The 15,071-nt window shown below is 37.6% G+C and overlaps 1 protein-coding gene across 1 annotated transcript in view; it reads right to left on the bottom strand.

Moving 5' to 3' along the window:
- Kdm7a (lysine demethylase 7A) overlaps positions 1-15,071 on the bottom strand; it is a 66,937-nt gene that overhangs the window by 26,493 nt on the left and 25,373 nt on the right. The window contains exons 3-8 of the mRNA XM_085840686.1: positions 10,073-10,190; positions 7,938-8,098; positions 5,401-5,542; positions 4,756-4,942; positions 3,493-3,655; positions 1,239-1,326 (exon numbers count right to left, since the gene is read on the bottom strand). Coding sequence (XP_085696812.1) covers positions 1,239-1,326; positions 3,493-3,655; positions 4,756-4,942; positions 5,401-5,542; positions 7,938-8,098; positions 10,073-10,190 — 859 coding nt within the window. The remainder of the gene's footprint in view (positions 1-1,238; positions 1,327-3,492; positions 3,656-4,755; positions 4,943-5,400; positions 5,543-7,937; positions 8,099-10,072; positions 10,191-15,071) is intronic.

Genomic DNA, 15,071 nt, shown 5'->3' with positions numbered 1-15,071 from the left:
TTTGATCCCAGCACTCAGAGGGCAGAATCAGGCAAATCTCTGGGTTTGAGGCCAGCCTGGTCTTCAGAGTAAGTTCAGGATGGCCAGTACTACACAGAGAAACCCTGACTCGGAAGAAAAGTTACATTGGATATTGTAAAATATCACTTCATTTCCTGGGATTTGTATCCTAATTTTAACAAAGAGATTTTATGATAGTTCCACTAATAAAACAATGTTGAAAATCAGTTAAAAGTCCATATGTTGGGCAACACTGCAATACCCACCAACATTCTCTTTAGGCTCTATTAAGCATTCAGGATCAATACCATACTTGGCAGTAAAGTATAAAGATAAGGACCATAGTTTTTACAATATTGGTCTTCTGTTATAGATTTTATAGCATTATAAAAGTAGTCATCTCTGCTCCAGAAATAGCTCAGGTACAAAATGACTAAAACTTATGACCAAAACAACCTACCATGGATTAAAAGCCTTGTATGTGTAGGAGCCATCATCTCTTTTGCTAACTTCAACAGCAAAAACATTAAGGGCTGCCATGTACACACATAATGGCAGGAGTCACCACATTTGGGGAATCCCAATGATCCATGGCTTCCAAAAGGTACTTCCCCTTTTCTGAGCCATCACTCAGTGTCCATCATGAAGTATTGTTACTGTATGTAATGTGGCTAACAGTATACCCTTTTTGAGTACAGTGAAGGGACAAAGTTAGCACAAGGTCAGCTCTCATCAAAAGGTGAAATAACTGCCTGCATCAAAATATAAAGGTATTTTGACAGCAATCCTGACTTAAGGATTGTTCTAGCTCCATATACCCGAATCTGACTAATTTAATCATTCTCACAATACTAGTTTATAGACAAAGAAAAGTATATTTTATAAAATTTGAAATGTGGGAGCTATCATCATATTGAGCAAGTTATTAATTTTATTTTACATTTGAAAGGATCCTCTAAAATTCCCATTCCTAATCATTCTTCAAGGCCTATCTCCACAGAATCTCAAAATGTATTATACTTTTTTTTCAAGACAGGGTTTCTCTGTGTAGCCCTGGCTGTCCTGGAACTCACTCTGTAGACCAGGCTGGCCTCGAACTCAGAAATTCGCCTGCTTCTGCCTCCCAAGTGCTGGGATTAAAGGTGTGCGCCACCGCGCCCAGCGTGTCGTACTTTTTTAGAATAAGCATAAATGTTCTAATTAGGAACAAACACCCTGTGAGCATTGATGACACAAACCTGAGCTGCATGCCAATGTTGAGGTTGTGCAGAAAGTTACCTCCAAAAGCCATACAGTCCTGAGAAGTGAGCACAGCGTGAATCCACCCTGAAACACACAAAGCAGTGATGCTCCAACCTCGGAACTGAACACATGTTATCTACCTGTGAAATAAATAACTTGAAAACCATTGTCAATTAACTTCATACCCTGGCACTAAAGAAGCTGGTGATTACTATAACTGACTGACTCATTTAAGTACTTATTAAAGGCCAATAACATGCTAGGTTTTGTGCTAAGTCTACTTTTTTTTTTTTTCTAATTTAAAAACAATCACCTTTACAATGTAAGATTTTATTCTGAGGCTAGTCAAATCTGGTTTGAATTAAGAGAACACATTTTCCATTTGAGGAACTACCAAACTTCTTTGTACTTTATGGCTCAAGTATAGTAGTTGGCAGTGTAAATGAATATGCAAGCTATAGACTCTCTGGGCCAACGTTTTTGAGAACAGTGTTCTGGCTTGGATGACCTAATGGTTCTAGGGTTCTAGGTGTTTTGATAGCCTTATAAACCCTAGGGCCATTAGATCATCCAAGCCAGAAGAACACGGCTCTCAAAAATGCTGGCCCAGCTGGGCAGTGGTGGCACATGCCTTTAATCCCAGCATTTGGGAGGCAGAGGCAGCAGGTAGATTACTGAGTTCAAGGCCAGCCTGGCCTACAGAATGAGTTCCAGGACAGTCAGGGCTACACAGAGAAACCCTGTCTCAAAAAACCACTGGCCCGGAGAGTCTATACCCTGCATATTTATTTATCCACACTGCCAACCACCATTATCAATACTTGAGGAATAAAGTACAGAGAAGTTCGGTAGTTCTTCAAAGAATTAAGCACAGGTAAATAATACAACAAAACAATTTTATTTGGTATACACACCAAAGAAATGAAACAAAAACATCTCTATACATAAAAGTTCAAAAAACTAAAGTCACAAAAGTGGAAACAACTCAAATGTTCATCAATTAATGAGTAGAATAAACAAACTATGGTACATCCTGCAAAGGAATACTGTTATGCCAAAAAAGATTGTTGTTCTATGGCATGGATGAGCCTAAGAAATATCTCACAGCTGAGCATGATAGCACATGCCTATCACTTCAGCATTCAGGAGAGGCAAGAGAGTTTCAGCTATACAGTAAGTTCCAGGCCAGCCTGGGCTATATGAGACCCTCTCTCCAAAACTAACCAACCAACGGAACAAACAAACCAACAAAAATCAGAACGGAAGAGATAGAAAAGTAGACAGAGGGAAGAGACTAGACACAAAAGGTTTGAAACATATTAATTGTCAAAATAGGCAAATGCATGCAAAGTATAGTAGCCGTTACCAGTGGGTCAAGGAAGTAGGGAGTGACAGTGTCTGTTAAAAGGTATGGGGTTTCTTTTGAACACAATGAAACCATTCTCCACTTAGATGACATTGATGGTTGTGTGATCGTACTAATCTATTAAAAGTCATTAAATTGTACTATTTAATAGGATGGTGATCAAGTCCTCAAATGAACAAACAAGTAAAAAATTCCTAGTCCTTCTTATTTAAGGACATAAAAGCTACATTCTGAATATATCAAAGCCAAAGTTGGTCTTAATTACAAGCTGACTCCATGTGACTCTCTATCTCTGATCTAGACCAGAGGTGGTTCTGTAGTAACAGGGTCCTAAGTAGAAGGTGTCCAGAAGATGAGAGGGTAAATAAGACAGGGGTCTTGCACAACTTCTGTCTTATGCCAAGGAAGCTTATTAAGAAGTACAACATCTTATGTATACTATTTCCAGAGCAGAAACAGGACAGTCAGCAACAACTATCATACAATGGAACTAAGTTAGCACTAGTCAAATTAGAAGCTAATCAAACAATGTTGCCAAAGGGGAACATAGGGTATCTCAAGAGCTTTGCAGACAGAGCACACAGTGGCCTTGGGACTGATAACTCTAGCCCTGTAAGGTAGGAAGAGTCAGGTTCTCAGGATCCAAAGCAGCTTCCCAAAGTCCCAGCCCCGGGGCCATTACTGGCTCTGCCATGCATGCTGGATTTAGACAGGGAACTTTGTTTCTTTTCAATACATGAGGGCCTCAGGAAAAAGCTCCCAAGGCTCTAATCCCAGGCTATACTGGCTCTGCCAAGCATGTTCTGGGCTTCAGGGATAGCCTTGAATCAGCCCAACCCTCAACAATCAACCATGGGAAGTAGGAGATGAGATTAAAACCTTACCTGTAGGAACAAATAAGGTATGTCCCTGCTTTACCACACATTTGTAGCATTTATCTACTTTATCTCCAAAGAACACCTCACTCTGGGTCACAGATGAACTCCAAGATTCATAGAGTGCCAAATTTTCATTTGTTGGCTTTATCAAATAAAAAATCTTCTCACCCTAGAAGGAAGTAATCATACTACTTTGAAAAAGAAAAGCCAATCTCAGGATGGCCTACATTGGTACAATTTCCCAATGAAAGGATCTAAATTAAATTCAATAAGATTTTAAGTTTAAAAAAAAAAAAGCCACATATCTGATCAGCAGCTAATTCCCTAATCAGCAAGTTCAGAGCAACTAAAACTCCCCCCCCCTCCCCCAACTGATAAAGAGTCAATAATTCTATCACAGGAAGCACTGGAAGGAAGGAAGATAAAGATTAGATAAAGATCCACAAACAGAACTATGTTAACAAGCTCCGGTCATAGCATAATCAGCTCTCAAAATTCACCCTCAGTACCATAAAGATTTTATTGATAACTTATAGTAGATTCAATAGTGATGGAATGTTGTTGCTTTTTAGTGTGTTGTCTCCAGTACATAAGTCATTAGCTATGTGTAATGTAACTAGTGGGAATGAACAACTCAATTTTTAATTATATTAAATTTTAATTATTTAAATCTAGCCACCTAAGCCAAATGTTTATTAGGCAATGTAGTTCTAGATAAAGAGAACAAATAAAAACCAAAAGTTTTAGTCATGTTATAGACATTTGTGGTTTATCCAACTTGTCTCACTCTCATCCTAAGGCCAGAAGCAATTATCACTGTAATTTTGCTCCTTCCTTCTCATCTGGTTCAGAGATTAATGCAAACTGACTAAGGACAAGGGGGTGGGTGGTGAGGGAGAGAGAGACAAAAGGCTAACAGAAACCAACTTAAAATATACAGGCAAAACAGGTATCTAAGTAAAGCACTCAATGACTTTTCTATTACCTGAAATGTAAAAAGAAAGAAAAAAGAAAGAAAGAAAGAAAGAAAGAAAGAGAGAGAGAGAGAGAGAGAGAGAGAGAGAGAGAGAGAGAGAGAGAGAGAAAGAAAGAAAGAAAGAAAGAAAGAAAGAAAGAAAGAAAGAAAGAAAGAAAGAAAGAGTACCAAGGCAGAAAATGTTTAAGAAGCAGAAAAATATTTGAATGTTTACAAGTGTTACATAAAACAAATGAATGTCCCACCAGAAAAATATGGCATGTTTTTATTAATAAGAAATACCCTACTCTTACCCAAAGGACATGGTACCAGACTGAAGTCCCACCAAAGTCAATGTGGAAATCTGTATAGCTATCTTGAACTCCCATTAAGCAGTATTTCTGGACAAAGGGCTTGGGGAAGACTGAATCATCTGGCCAGTAATTTTCCACCCATGAAAGTTTTCTGGCTATATCAGGAACCTCCACCAATTCAGACATTCTTAAAAAAGAAAAAGACATATATACATAGGAACATAATACAAATAAAGGACTTCTTAAAACAATTCTTCCCATGTCACCTAAACCAAACAATTAAATGGAACTCAAGATTAATAAAACTTAAGCATTTAAAGTGAACTTTATGTTGTTGTTCGTCATCGTTGTCACCGTCATGGAGACATGGTTTCATTATGTAGCTCTGTTCTGGAACCAGGCTGGCCTTGAACTCGCAGAGATCCACCTGCCTCTGTATCCTGAGTGCTAGAATTAAAGATGTGTGCCACTATATCCAGCTACATCTTGTTTCTAAATATTTCATAAGCCTGGCAAAGCAAAATTTGGAACACTGCTTCCAAAGGATAACTATAAAAGTCACAATTATGTTTCTTACTAAAATATCATTAAATTACATTTAGCTAAAATTCAGACTTCTCAAGCAAACTGTCCAGAGATACTCACTTTGTATCTGAAAATTCGAGGCTGATCACATTTAGCACTTTTGGTCTGTCAGGATTCATGAAGTATTTAACATAATTGTGAAGTGTCATTTTGCTGTCCGCCTGCCTTGCCACATCAATAACATCTATCACTTTGTCACCACCTGCAGAAAAAATTTACAATCTTACTATTGGCCTTAGAAGTTGCATAAATAGATATTCTAAATAAAAATACTAAAAATCATATTTGCATAGTATGCTAATTAAGTCAATTATAAAACTACACAGAAGTAACACTGACTGTAAAAACAATGTGTTATAAGCCTTCTGAGTGTCAGTGGTTTCTTGTGGGTAGCTTAAAATGACAAAACAAACAAGCAAAAACAGTAAATTGGGATAGGAAAACTGTCCACTGTTTCCTGGGTCTCAGTTTCCTCATGCATAAAAAAGAAGACTGGCATTTCCCTTTCATTTCTATAATGCTAAAGAGTCTAAGTTTTAAAAGGAGAGCACTGAGGGGTCAGTAAACAAGTTTATCAGGACAAATAATTTTGGCCTCACTGGTTGTGTCTTCTAATATTCTCCCTGAAGAGTCTGTGATCATCAAGCAAAAGGCAGTTCATATTAGTGTAGTCTTGCATGCTCACATTTCTGAGTTGTGATCACCTTACAGTGTTCCCTATAAAACTGTAAGATGATGCTTGCAGACCTCTGAGGCACCGCCCTAGGAAACAAAACCCCTTTACAAGGGATTACAGAATGAGTTCAGATGCAAAATATGGCAAGAATTAACTAATCTGAAACAGAACGTAAGTGTTCCATCCTTATGTCAGTGTAACTTCATATATACTAGTAATATTGCCACAGATCCCGTTATCTTCATATAAAACATAATAGTTGTACGACTGTTATTTTAACTGAAGAGCTTTGCAGTGCTACAAGTTAGTCGATAGTACTATGTTCTATTTTCTGAGGAACCACCAGACTGATTTCCAGAGTGGTTGTACCAGCTTGCAATCCCACCAGCAATGGAGGAGTGTTCCTCTATCTCCCTATCCTCACCAACATCTGTTGTCATCTGAGTTTTTGATCTTAGCCATTCTGACTGGTATGAGGTAGAATCTCAGGTTGTTTTGATTTGCATTTCCCTGATGACTAAGGATGTTGAACATTTCTTTACGTGCTTTTCTCAGCCATTCCATACTCCTCAGTTGACAATTCTTTGTTTAGCTCTGTACCCCATTTTTAATATTTGTTTCTCAGGAGTCTAACTTTTAGAATTCTTTGTATACATTGGATATTAGACCTCTATTGGATATAGGGTTGGTAAAGAGCTCTTTCCAATCTGTTGGTTGCCGTTTTGCCCTATTGACAGTGTCCTTTGCCTTACAGAAGTTTTGCAATTTTATGAGGTCTCATTTGTTGATTGTTGATCAAGGCTCAATGCCCCAGTGTAGAGAAATGCCAGGGCAGGGAGGCAGAAGTGGGTGGGTAGGGGAGCACCCTCATAGAAGCAGGAGGAGGGGTATGGGATAGGAGGTACCCAGAGGGGAAATCGGGAAAGGGGATAACATTTGAAATATAAATAAATAAAATGTCCAATAATAAATAAGGAAAATGTAAGAAAAAAAAGTTAGTGGATAAAGTAGTTTGAACAACTTTTCCTATAATTAAATAACTAGATTTACTTATAGGCAGTTAGGTTTCAATTAAATCTAAGCCTTATTTCCTAGTTTATCATATATTTAAATTTAGATGAATGCTGAAGTCAGGGCATTTAGCTGAATTTTTCTAAGTGAAACAGTTATTAGTGAAAATGAATAAAGGGACAGCTTCTTCAATATAACTTGCTGAGGAGAGGAGACAAGAGGTAGTAGTGAACCCACAATTTTGAGACAAGGTGGCTTTGATTTCTGATTCTCAAATAACAGCTATTTTTTTGTTACCAAATGGCATATACATATGGTTAACTCTAAACTTTACAGTGTGCATAAATGAAAGGAATAAAAATCTCAAGGATATGGCAATCTAATTTTTACCTAGTTTCTTACTTTCTTGAGTCTCTAAATTACAAGTCAGTTCAGGTATCATTAAATGGAAATATTCACCAGTCATTAACATAACTACATGTTTGAATTTAATCTTATTTTTTTGTAGCCTCTACTCTAAAAGAGGTCAAGAAGCAGGGTCCAGAAGACTACTACCAAGCTCGGGATTTACCCCAATTCTACAGACACCTTAGAGCCTTTCCAGTCTCTCATGTCTTGGAATCTATGGCTACCCTTCAGTAATGGTTTTCCCTCCAGGAATATCAATTTAACTACTAAAAGAGCAGTAGGAGAAGGCTGACAGAGTAAGCATAGAGAAAATGCTTTGTTCCTTTCTGACCATTGTAGGTCTGTGGAGTTGTTTTCAACAGAAGCACTTCTGACTTTACTTTTCCTGACCCTTATGATGCATCCAGCATGCAGAGCTGATATTTTCCATCCCACAACAAAACTGTTAAGACTAGTAGTTTTACCGTGTTTTTGCAAGTGCTTAGAGGAACCAAGTTCGTACCTACATAACGTTCCACATCCATCACTGAAAAAGCAGGTGAAGGGAGCCTGAGTCCAAGGTCATCTAATTTAGGGACCATAATAGGGACATCAAATCCATGTTTCTCCAGATATCTTTGTGTCAGCTGACTGCCATGCATCTTTACAATGATTTCATCGGCACTAAGAAAACATTAAGAATGAAATGTCACTTTTGTGGATAAGCTGTTTATAAAAGTCCTATTAGGTAATGAGTTAACTCAGAGAAAAGAAGGTGGAAGCATTCGTTTCAGTGGTTCTCAATCTAATTCTCCTCTTTAAAACTTTCACAGAACTCTTAAAGTAAAATTCATGTTTAATTAATAAAACAATAGATCATATAGGAATGGAAAGTGTTAGATGTTACAGAGCGAGGCAAATTATGTATTCATATGAAAAGGTACCTATGATATATATCACAAAAGTAAACTGTGTAATACCATTCATAACACAACCACATTTTAAAGAATTATTCACATACACACAAACATAAATGTTTTGAAGTAGAAAAATATCTTGAAAGACTTACATTATGCCTTACATAGGAAATTATGAAAACCTACTCAATTTATCTTATATACCCTGTATACATCAACTATGTTTAATTCAATAATTATTTTGCTATGATTTAAATAATCAAAAGCTTATGGAGTTAGTTAAAAGGAGCCTTTTAATTAACAGCAATAATAGTTTAGCTATTTGTGATCCTGTTTGTAAGCTATTCTCATCTGGGTTTACCTTGGCAGCAGAGCCATATGGATTACTAAGGGTCTTAATGCTAGTTTTGGAGTCACAAATCTTTGAAATAAGTGAAAGCCATATCTCCTCTCCCTGAAAAAATGTCCGCCCACACAGACACTAATTTGCATAGATGGCTTTTGGGAGAACACAGAACATCTGAGACCTGTAAGTAGGCCCAGACTAAAATCTATGGCTGTGTGAAATAAAAAGAAATAAAACAAAATAAAATAAAGCACTGTCCAGTAAAAAGAAAAACAAGCAAACTGGTAACTGATAGCTTGAGAACAAAATACCACCACCACCACCACCCAAGATAGGGTTTCTCTGTAGCAGTTGTGATTGTCCTGGAACTCTGTAGACCAGGCTGGCCTCAAACTTACCTACATCTACCTCCTAAGTGCTGGGATTAAAGGCAGCCACCAATCTTGGCCCAAGAACAAGACTCTTAATTCAACAAAAATCACCTGGACACACTGTTTTGTGGGGTTTTCTTGTTTGGTTGGATGGGTTTGTTTGTTTTTGTTTTTTTTGTTGTTGTTGTTGTTGTTGTTTTGGCCTCACCCAACCTGAGGGGAGGCAAATGTGGAAGGTGGATGGTTTTTCATCATGATTCCGTTTAAGGTGGTGAACAGAGCAGAGAAATCATAAAGACAGTGGAAAAATAGAAGGGTTTTTATTGCAAAACCTGAAAGAAAATTCCGTAATAGGCTGAACATGATACTGTGATTTAAATTTAAATTTTGCTTCCTCTCTTTAACAAGCTAAGATATGATCTTGTATAAAAGCCTATTAAGCATTATCTCTTTAAATAGATGTCAGGCAGCGAGTGGGAAATGATCTCAATTAGCATGATTAAATGCTTTCTAATGCTTTCTGACTCTCGTTTAGCTTAGACAACTCAGATATATTCCATTATTTTTCAGAATCAAAGAGCTCAGTCCTGATGCCATCAGAGGCTAAGCAATGACCATGAATGCTTCTGGTGGGCCCAAGGCCCGGACAGCCAATACAATGATCTGAGAAAAACAGACACAAAACAGGAAAAGGTCAGAAGAAAAACAGCAGTTGCATTATCAGAAGGAATCAGAAACTTTGAACTGATCCAAATTAGTGTGTTTCAAGTCCTGGGATGAGTATTTTTACAGTGTGCATACATATAGCAGTGTGCATACATATAGCAGAAGCTCCACCAATCTAACCTTAGTTACTCCTATCCCCTGGAATGTCCTATTATTCTTTATTTCCTTTACAGACAAAAAGTGGACAGCTGACACCAATGGCATGGTGCCACGGAAATTTGAAAAGACCACTTTAGATAATGCCACTGTATCAGCCAATGCTGTTAAATATTGTTTAAGCCAAAACAAGATTCCATACCTTGGGAAGACTCGAGAACGTAGTTCTTTAACAAAGGCCCTAGTTCCAGCTTGAACAGGTTTGGAGCCATCATCCACTTCTGTGTAGTCATGCCTGTGCCAGTTCCTCCTCTTCTTCACTGAATTTACAGAAAGTCAGAAAAAAAGAAACATGTTTGCTAACTGGCAATATTATGTACTGTCTAATTGTTATAGTCTACATAATCAGAAGTTAACAACTGTAGGCACAATGGAAACACTCAAGTGTTTTAATGCATTCCCAGCCCACAAAAGAAAATTTTACCAAAGCTAATGCTGTAATTATAACTAACTGAGGGTTTTTAAAAGCCTGATCATTTCATTCAAAATAACTTAAAAATTAAATCAAAGACTTTAAAGCAGCAAATTAAGTTTTTTATTTACTCACATTTAACCACACTATACTAATTATTTAAAATGAACTTTTATTAAAACATCAAGTCGGGCTGGAGATGGCTCAGCAGGTAAGAGCATTGACTGCCCTTCCAGAGGTCCTGAGTTCAATTTCCAGCAACCACATGGTGGCTCACAGTCATCTGTAATGGGATCTGATGCCTTCTTCTGGTGTGTCTGAAGACAGCTACAGTGTACTCATACATAAAATAAATAAATAATTCTTTTTTAAAAAAACAACAACAACATCAAATCATACTATGATTAACCACATCTTCCAAACTATCTACTCAGGATAAGACATTTGATCACACATCAAAAATCTATTCTAACAGCATAGCACCATTCTCTTTTATGTAAAGATTTAGTATCCATATTGCACATATATACTGACACAAAGAACAGAGAAGAGCTCACCAAGACATAATTAAAGCAAGGCATGGTGGGCACATAACCACAATTTATGAAACACTGGGAACAAACCCTGGACTTCTTGCATGCTGTAAGTTATTTCAAATGCTTCCCTTACCAAGATCCTAACACTGAATACACACATCTAGTAACCGTCACAGACATACCCAACAGATGTAGAAATCAGGGTTATTTATTATGTAAGAGTCTAAAGACTCCCAAGTAACTTTCTGGGACTAGATCTTCAATAAAGAAAATCTAAGTCCTACTCCACCCCACTTAAAAATGCAAGAAAACTTTTGAATTACAGTTGAATCTGCATAAGAAATTCCACTAAGATATCCTTTGTGTGTCATTTTTTTTTCTCATTTGAAACCATTCATACAATGGCTAGAGAGATGGCTCAGCAGTTAAGAAAACTTACTGCTCTTACAGAGCCTTAGAATTCAGCTCCCTCCACCTACATCTGGTGTATCTCTGATGCCCTCTCCTGGTTTCCTCAGGCACCCATACATGTGCACATAAGAATACACACACACACACACACACACACACACACACACACACACACACAAACCACACACAGAAGTAGAAACAAATCTTTAAAACCAGTCCTACAATTCAAGAGCATCTTATTGTAGGTTTTCCTCTATTATACATAGACATAAAACTTTTATTTTCTTTTATTTTCATCTGGTATCACATGTTTTTATACTGATTATTTTCTTGTTTTATGAACATTTTTCCCTATCACATGTTCAAAAGCAAATTAGAAACAGCAAACAACTTTAATATGTAGATGTGCCATGTTTTAATTATATTTTTTTTCTTCTTAAGCACAATGGTGGTTTGAATGAGAATGACTCCCAGAAGCTAATATACTTGAATACTTAGTCACGAGTTAGTGGACTGCTTGCAGGGATTAGTAAGTGTTGCCTTTGGCCCCACCCCTCACTGGCTACAGCATTTGGGAGAGTGGGCCACAATTCACCCCGGCAGCACACTAGAGCTGGCCCTTGGGGCAGGCAGTATGGGCTGAGTGAAGGAGAGCTGGCCTTGCTCCTCATCTGGGCATAAAAGCTGGCATGGGCACAGGAGAGCTGGCAGGCTGACCAACTCAGTTTCCACCCAGACCCAGATCCAGGGCTCTGAGTTGGCCCACCCCAACATCTACCCCATCTTGAACTCCTGGAGTATATGAAGGGGCCAGTCCTGCAGATCCAAAGCTGTAGGATCTCTATGACAACAGAGAATATACAAGAAGAGTCCCAGTTGAGGATCTAGTATTGATAGTGTAGCAAAAGCCAGAGGCTTCAAACCAGACCAATGACTCATGGCAATGAACATTGCAAGTGAAGCTGTTTGGGCAAAAGGAATACTGTGTGACACGCTGCAGCTTCCAACGCAAGATGGGTTTGTTCTGTTTTGTTTTTCTCTTTTTTTATTTTTATTTTTTGTTTTTATTGAGGGGGAAAGTTGCAGGTGTGGATGGCAGCTATGGGGAGATGAGTGGCATTGGGGGGAATGATGTAAAAATTCACAAAGAATCAATAAAACATTTTTTTTTAAAAAACTGTGGGGGGAAAGTATGGCCTTGTTGGATGAGCTGTGTCACTGAGGGGCAAGCTTTGAGGTTCCAGAAGAGTCTGCAATTTACTCGCTCCTTATGGTTTGTCAAGATGTGAGCCCTCAGCTGTTCCTTTGTTCTGTCATTGTGGGCTCTAACCCCTTTGAATCTATAAGTCAAATTAAACACTTAAGTTTAAAATTAAAATTAAAAATTTAAGTTGCCTTGGTTATAGTGTTTCATCAGAGCAACAGAAAAATAATTAAGACAAGCACATCATTTGTTCTTAATCTTTCTTCATATAACATTGTGGTTAACAGTCAAGAACATAAATCTGTTTCTGTGATTAATTCCTCAAGTTAAACTTCCAGAAATGCTAAAAGAAACTGATGATTTGACTGAAAATAGTTCCCAGTGGCTCATATATTTAAATAGTTGGTCCCCAGTTGGTGGCTGTTGGGATGGATTAGACGGTACGGTCCTGTTGGAGGTGTGTCACTGGTGACCAGCTTGAGGTGTCAAGCCTCCCACCATTCCCAGTACACTCTCTCTGCCTCCTGTTTGTAGATAGAATTATGAGCTCAGCAGCTGTTCCAGTCACCCGCCACCATGGCCACGCCTTCTCTCGGTCTTAACAAACTCTAACACTCTGGATCCATAAACCCAATTAAATCCTTCTTTTATAAGTTGCCTTGGTCATAGAATTTCATCACAGCAACAACAACAACAAAAACAAAAACACAAACAGCATTATTTTAAGGATACTTATACATTGTAGAACTGCCTCAAGGAAAGTGGGCATAATTTTAGAAGTCCTAGCACACTTGCTAAAAAAATTACACAGACCATAATGGATCACAACTTGCACTTTGAATAAAAATGTTTCAGAGATGCTTTACATTCCTACCATACAGGCAGTGGCTTAGCTCAAGGCTGTGTGCTCCTCAGATATCATTTAAAAAACAAAACAACACAAAAGCTGTCTGTCTGCTAAGTGAACTATGATATTGCTCCCCCGCCCTCCACTTGAGACGGAGTCTCTCTAACATACTATTGGCATTCCTTGAACTCACCATGCAGACCAGGATGCTCTTGTACAGAGATCCACCTGCCTCTGCCTCTGCCTCCCAAGTGCTGGGGTTAAAGACATATGCCACCATGCCCAGCTAAATGCTCCTTTTAATCTTTGTAGAGCACATTAATCAGTAAGGTGTACTCAGTTTATGCCTTGATAGCTATGGTCCAAACTACAGCTCTGACAAGTAACTACACAAGATTTAATTAGATAATTTACCTTGTATCTCATAAAATATTGTTGCACATATTGAAGGAGGTAACACAGGTCAAATACTTATTCACTGTAGCACCCAGCCTATAATAGCCTGCTAAAATACTATTAACTTCCTTTAATGTGCTGACCTATAGAGTAAGAGAAACATGCAATTGTCCTATTTGGCCAACAAGCTTGAAATATAAAATTGCCACTACAACAGCTGACTGAATTTTATTTTAGAGGAAGCAGTGAAGGAGTAGTAAACTATTGTCACAGTAAAGTAGTAGTCACAGGGAAAGGGGAGCAAATGTCTGCCTCGGCTGCGTGTGCCTGAGGAGTACACAGAATATATATTCAAATGCTGAGCAGCTTTCTGCTTTAAAATAAGGTTCTTAACAACTGGGAAGTATAGTCTCATTCACCTGATTGTATATTATAATGTCTCAATTGTATCTATAATAAAGACATCTGTGATATTCTGACAGGAACAAGAAACCCTAAATACCAAGAAACATTTAATAGCAGAGGGAAGGAATTAAAAGAAATTACGCAAGTTGAAGTGGAGGAAGAAGTGGGGGAGAGGGTGACCCTTAAATCAAAACAAAACAGATGACTACATCTTGGTCGTCTTCCCTCTGAGTACTCAAAGTTGGATGTTTGCCCAGAAGATGGACAATGTCTGGTATGAAGGTCTTCAAAGAGAAGAGGGACTTTAAGGGCCAAGTAATAGGCAAACATCTCTCTAAAGCATCTTTATTCAAAGTGCAAGTTGTGATCCATTATGGCCTGTGTAATCAATTTAGCAAGTGTGCTAGAATTTCTAAAAGATGACATCATATAGGAAAAATAGAGTGTATCCCTTGAGTAGTACTGCCCCTTAGTAACTCAGTACTTCATATAAATAAAATTCAAATCATTTCATTTGAGGAATAGATAATTGAATTTTACACCAAAACTAATATAAAATTTAGTTCTGTTCCACCTGAAATAATAATGTATTATTTACTTCTTCCCAAGTTATTCTTGATCAAAACTTATATACAACATACATCAGTGCTACAAGCACTTGCTACAAGTAAGATTCATATAAACAATCCTACAAGGTGCATTAAATTAAAGGTTTATATTGTATATTACAAAAACAGATCACTTGTATTTGACAAACTATTCGTATGTATTTCTACATCTTAAATTCCTAGGTCTCTTATAAAGAGATTAAGACAATTATTAGTATTTCTTAAAGCGATCAGGCTAATTGTTACTAAATCTCTTTTCATATAACAAAATTTCTATATGAGGCAAAACTCCATATTCAAAATTAAGAGGCTGTAGATTACC

Source organism: Mus caroli, unplaced genomic scaffold (genome assembly GCF_978045245.1).
Source record: "Mus caroli unplaced genomic scaffold, Mus_caroli_1 scaffold_7, whole genome shotgun sequence".
Classification (NCBI taxonomy): domain Eukaryota; kingdom Metazoa; phylum Chordata; class Mammalia; order Rodentia; family Muridae; genus Mus; species Mus caroli.
This window is presented reverse-complemented; position numbering and strand designations above follow the sequence as displayed.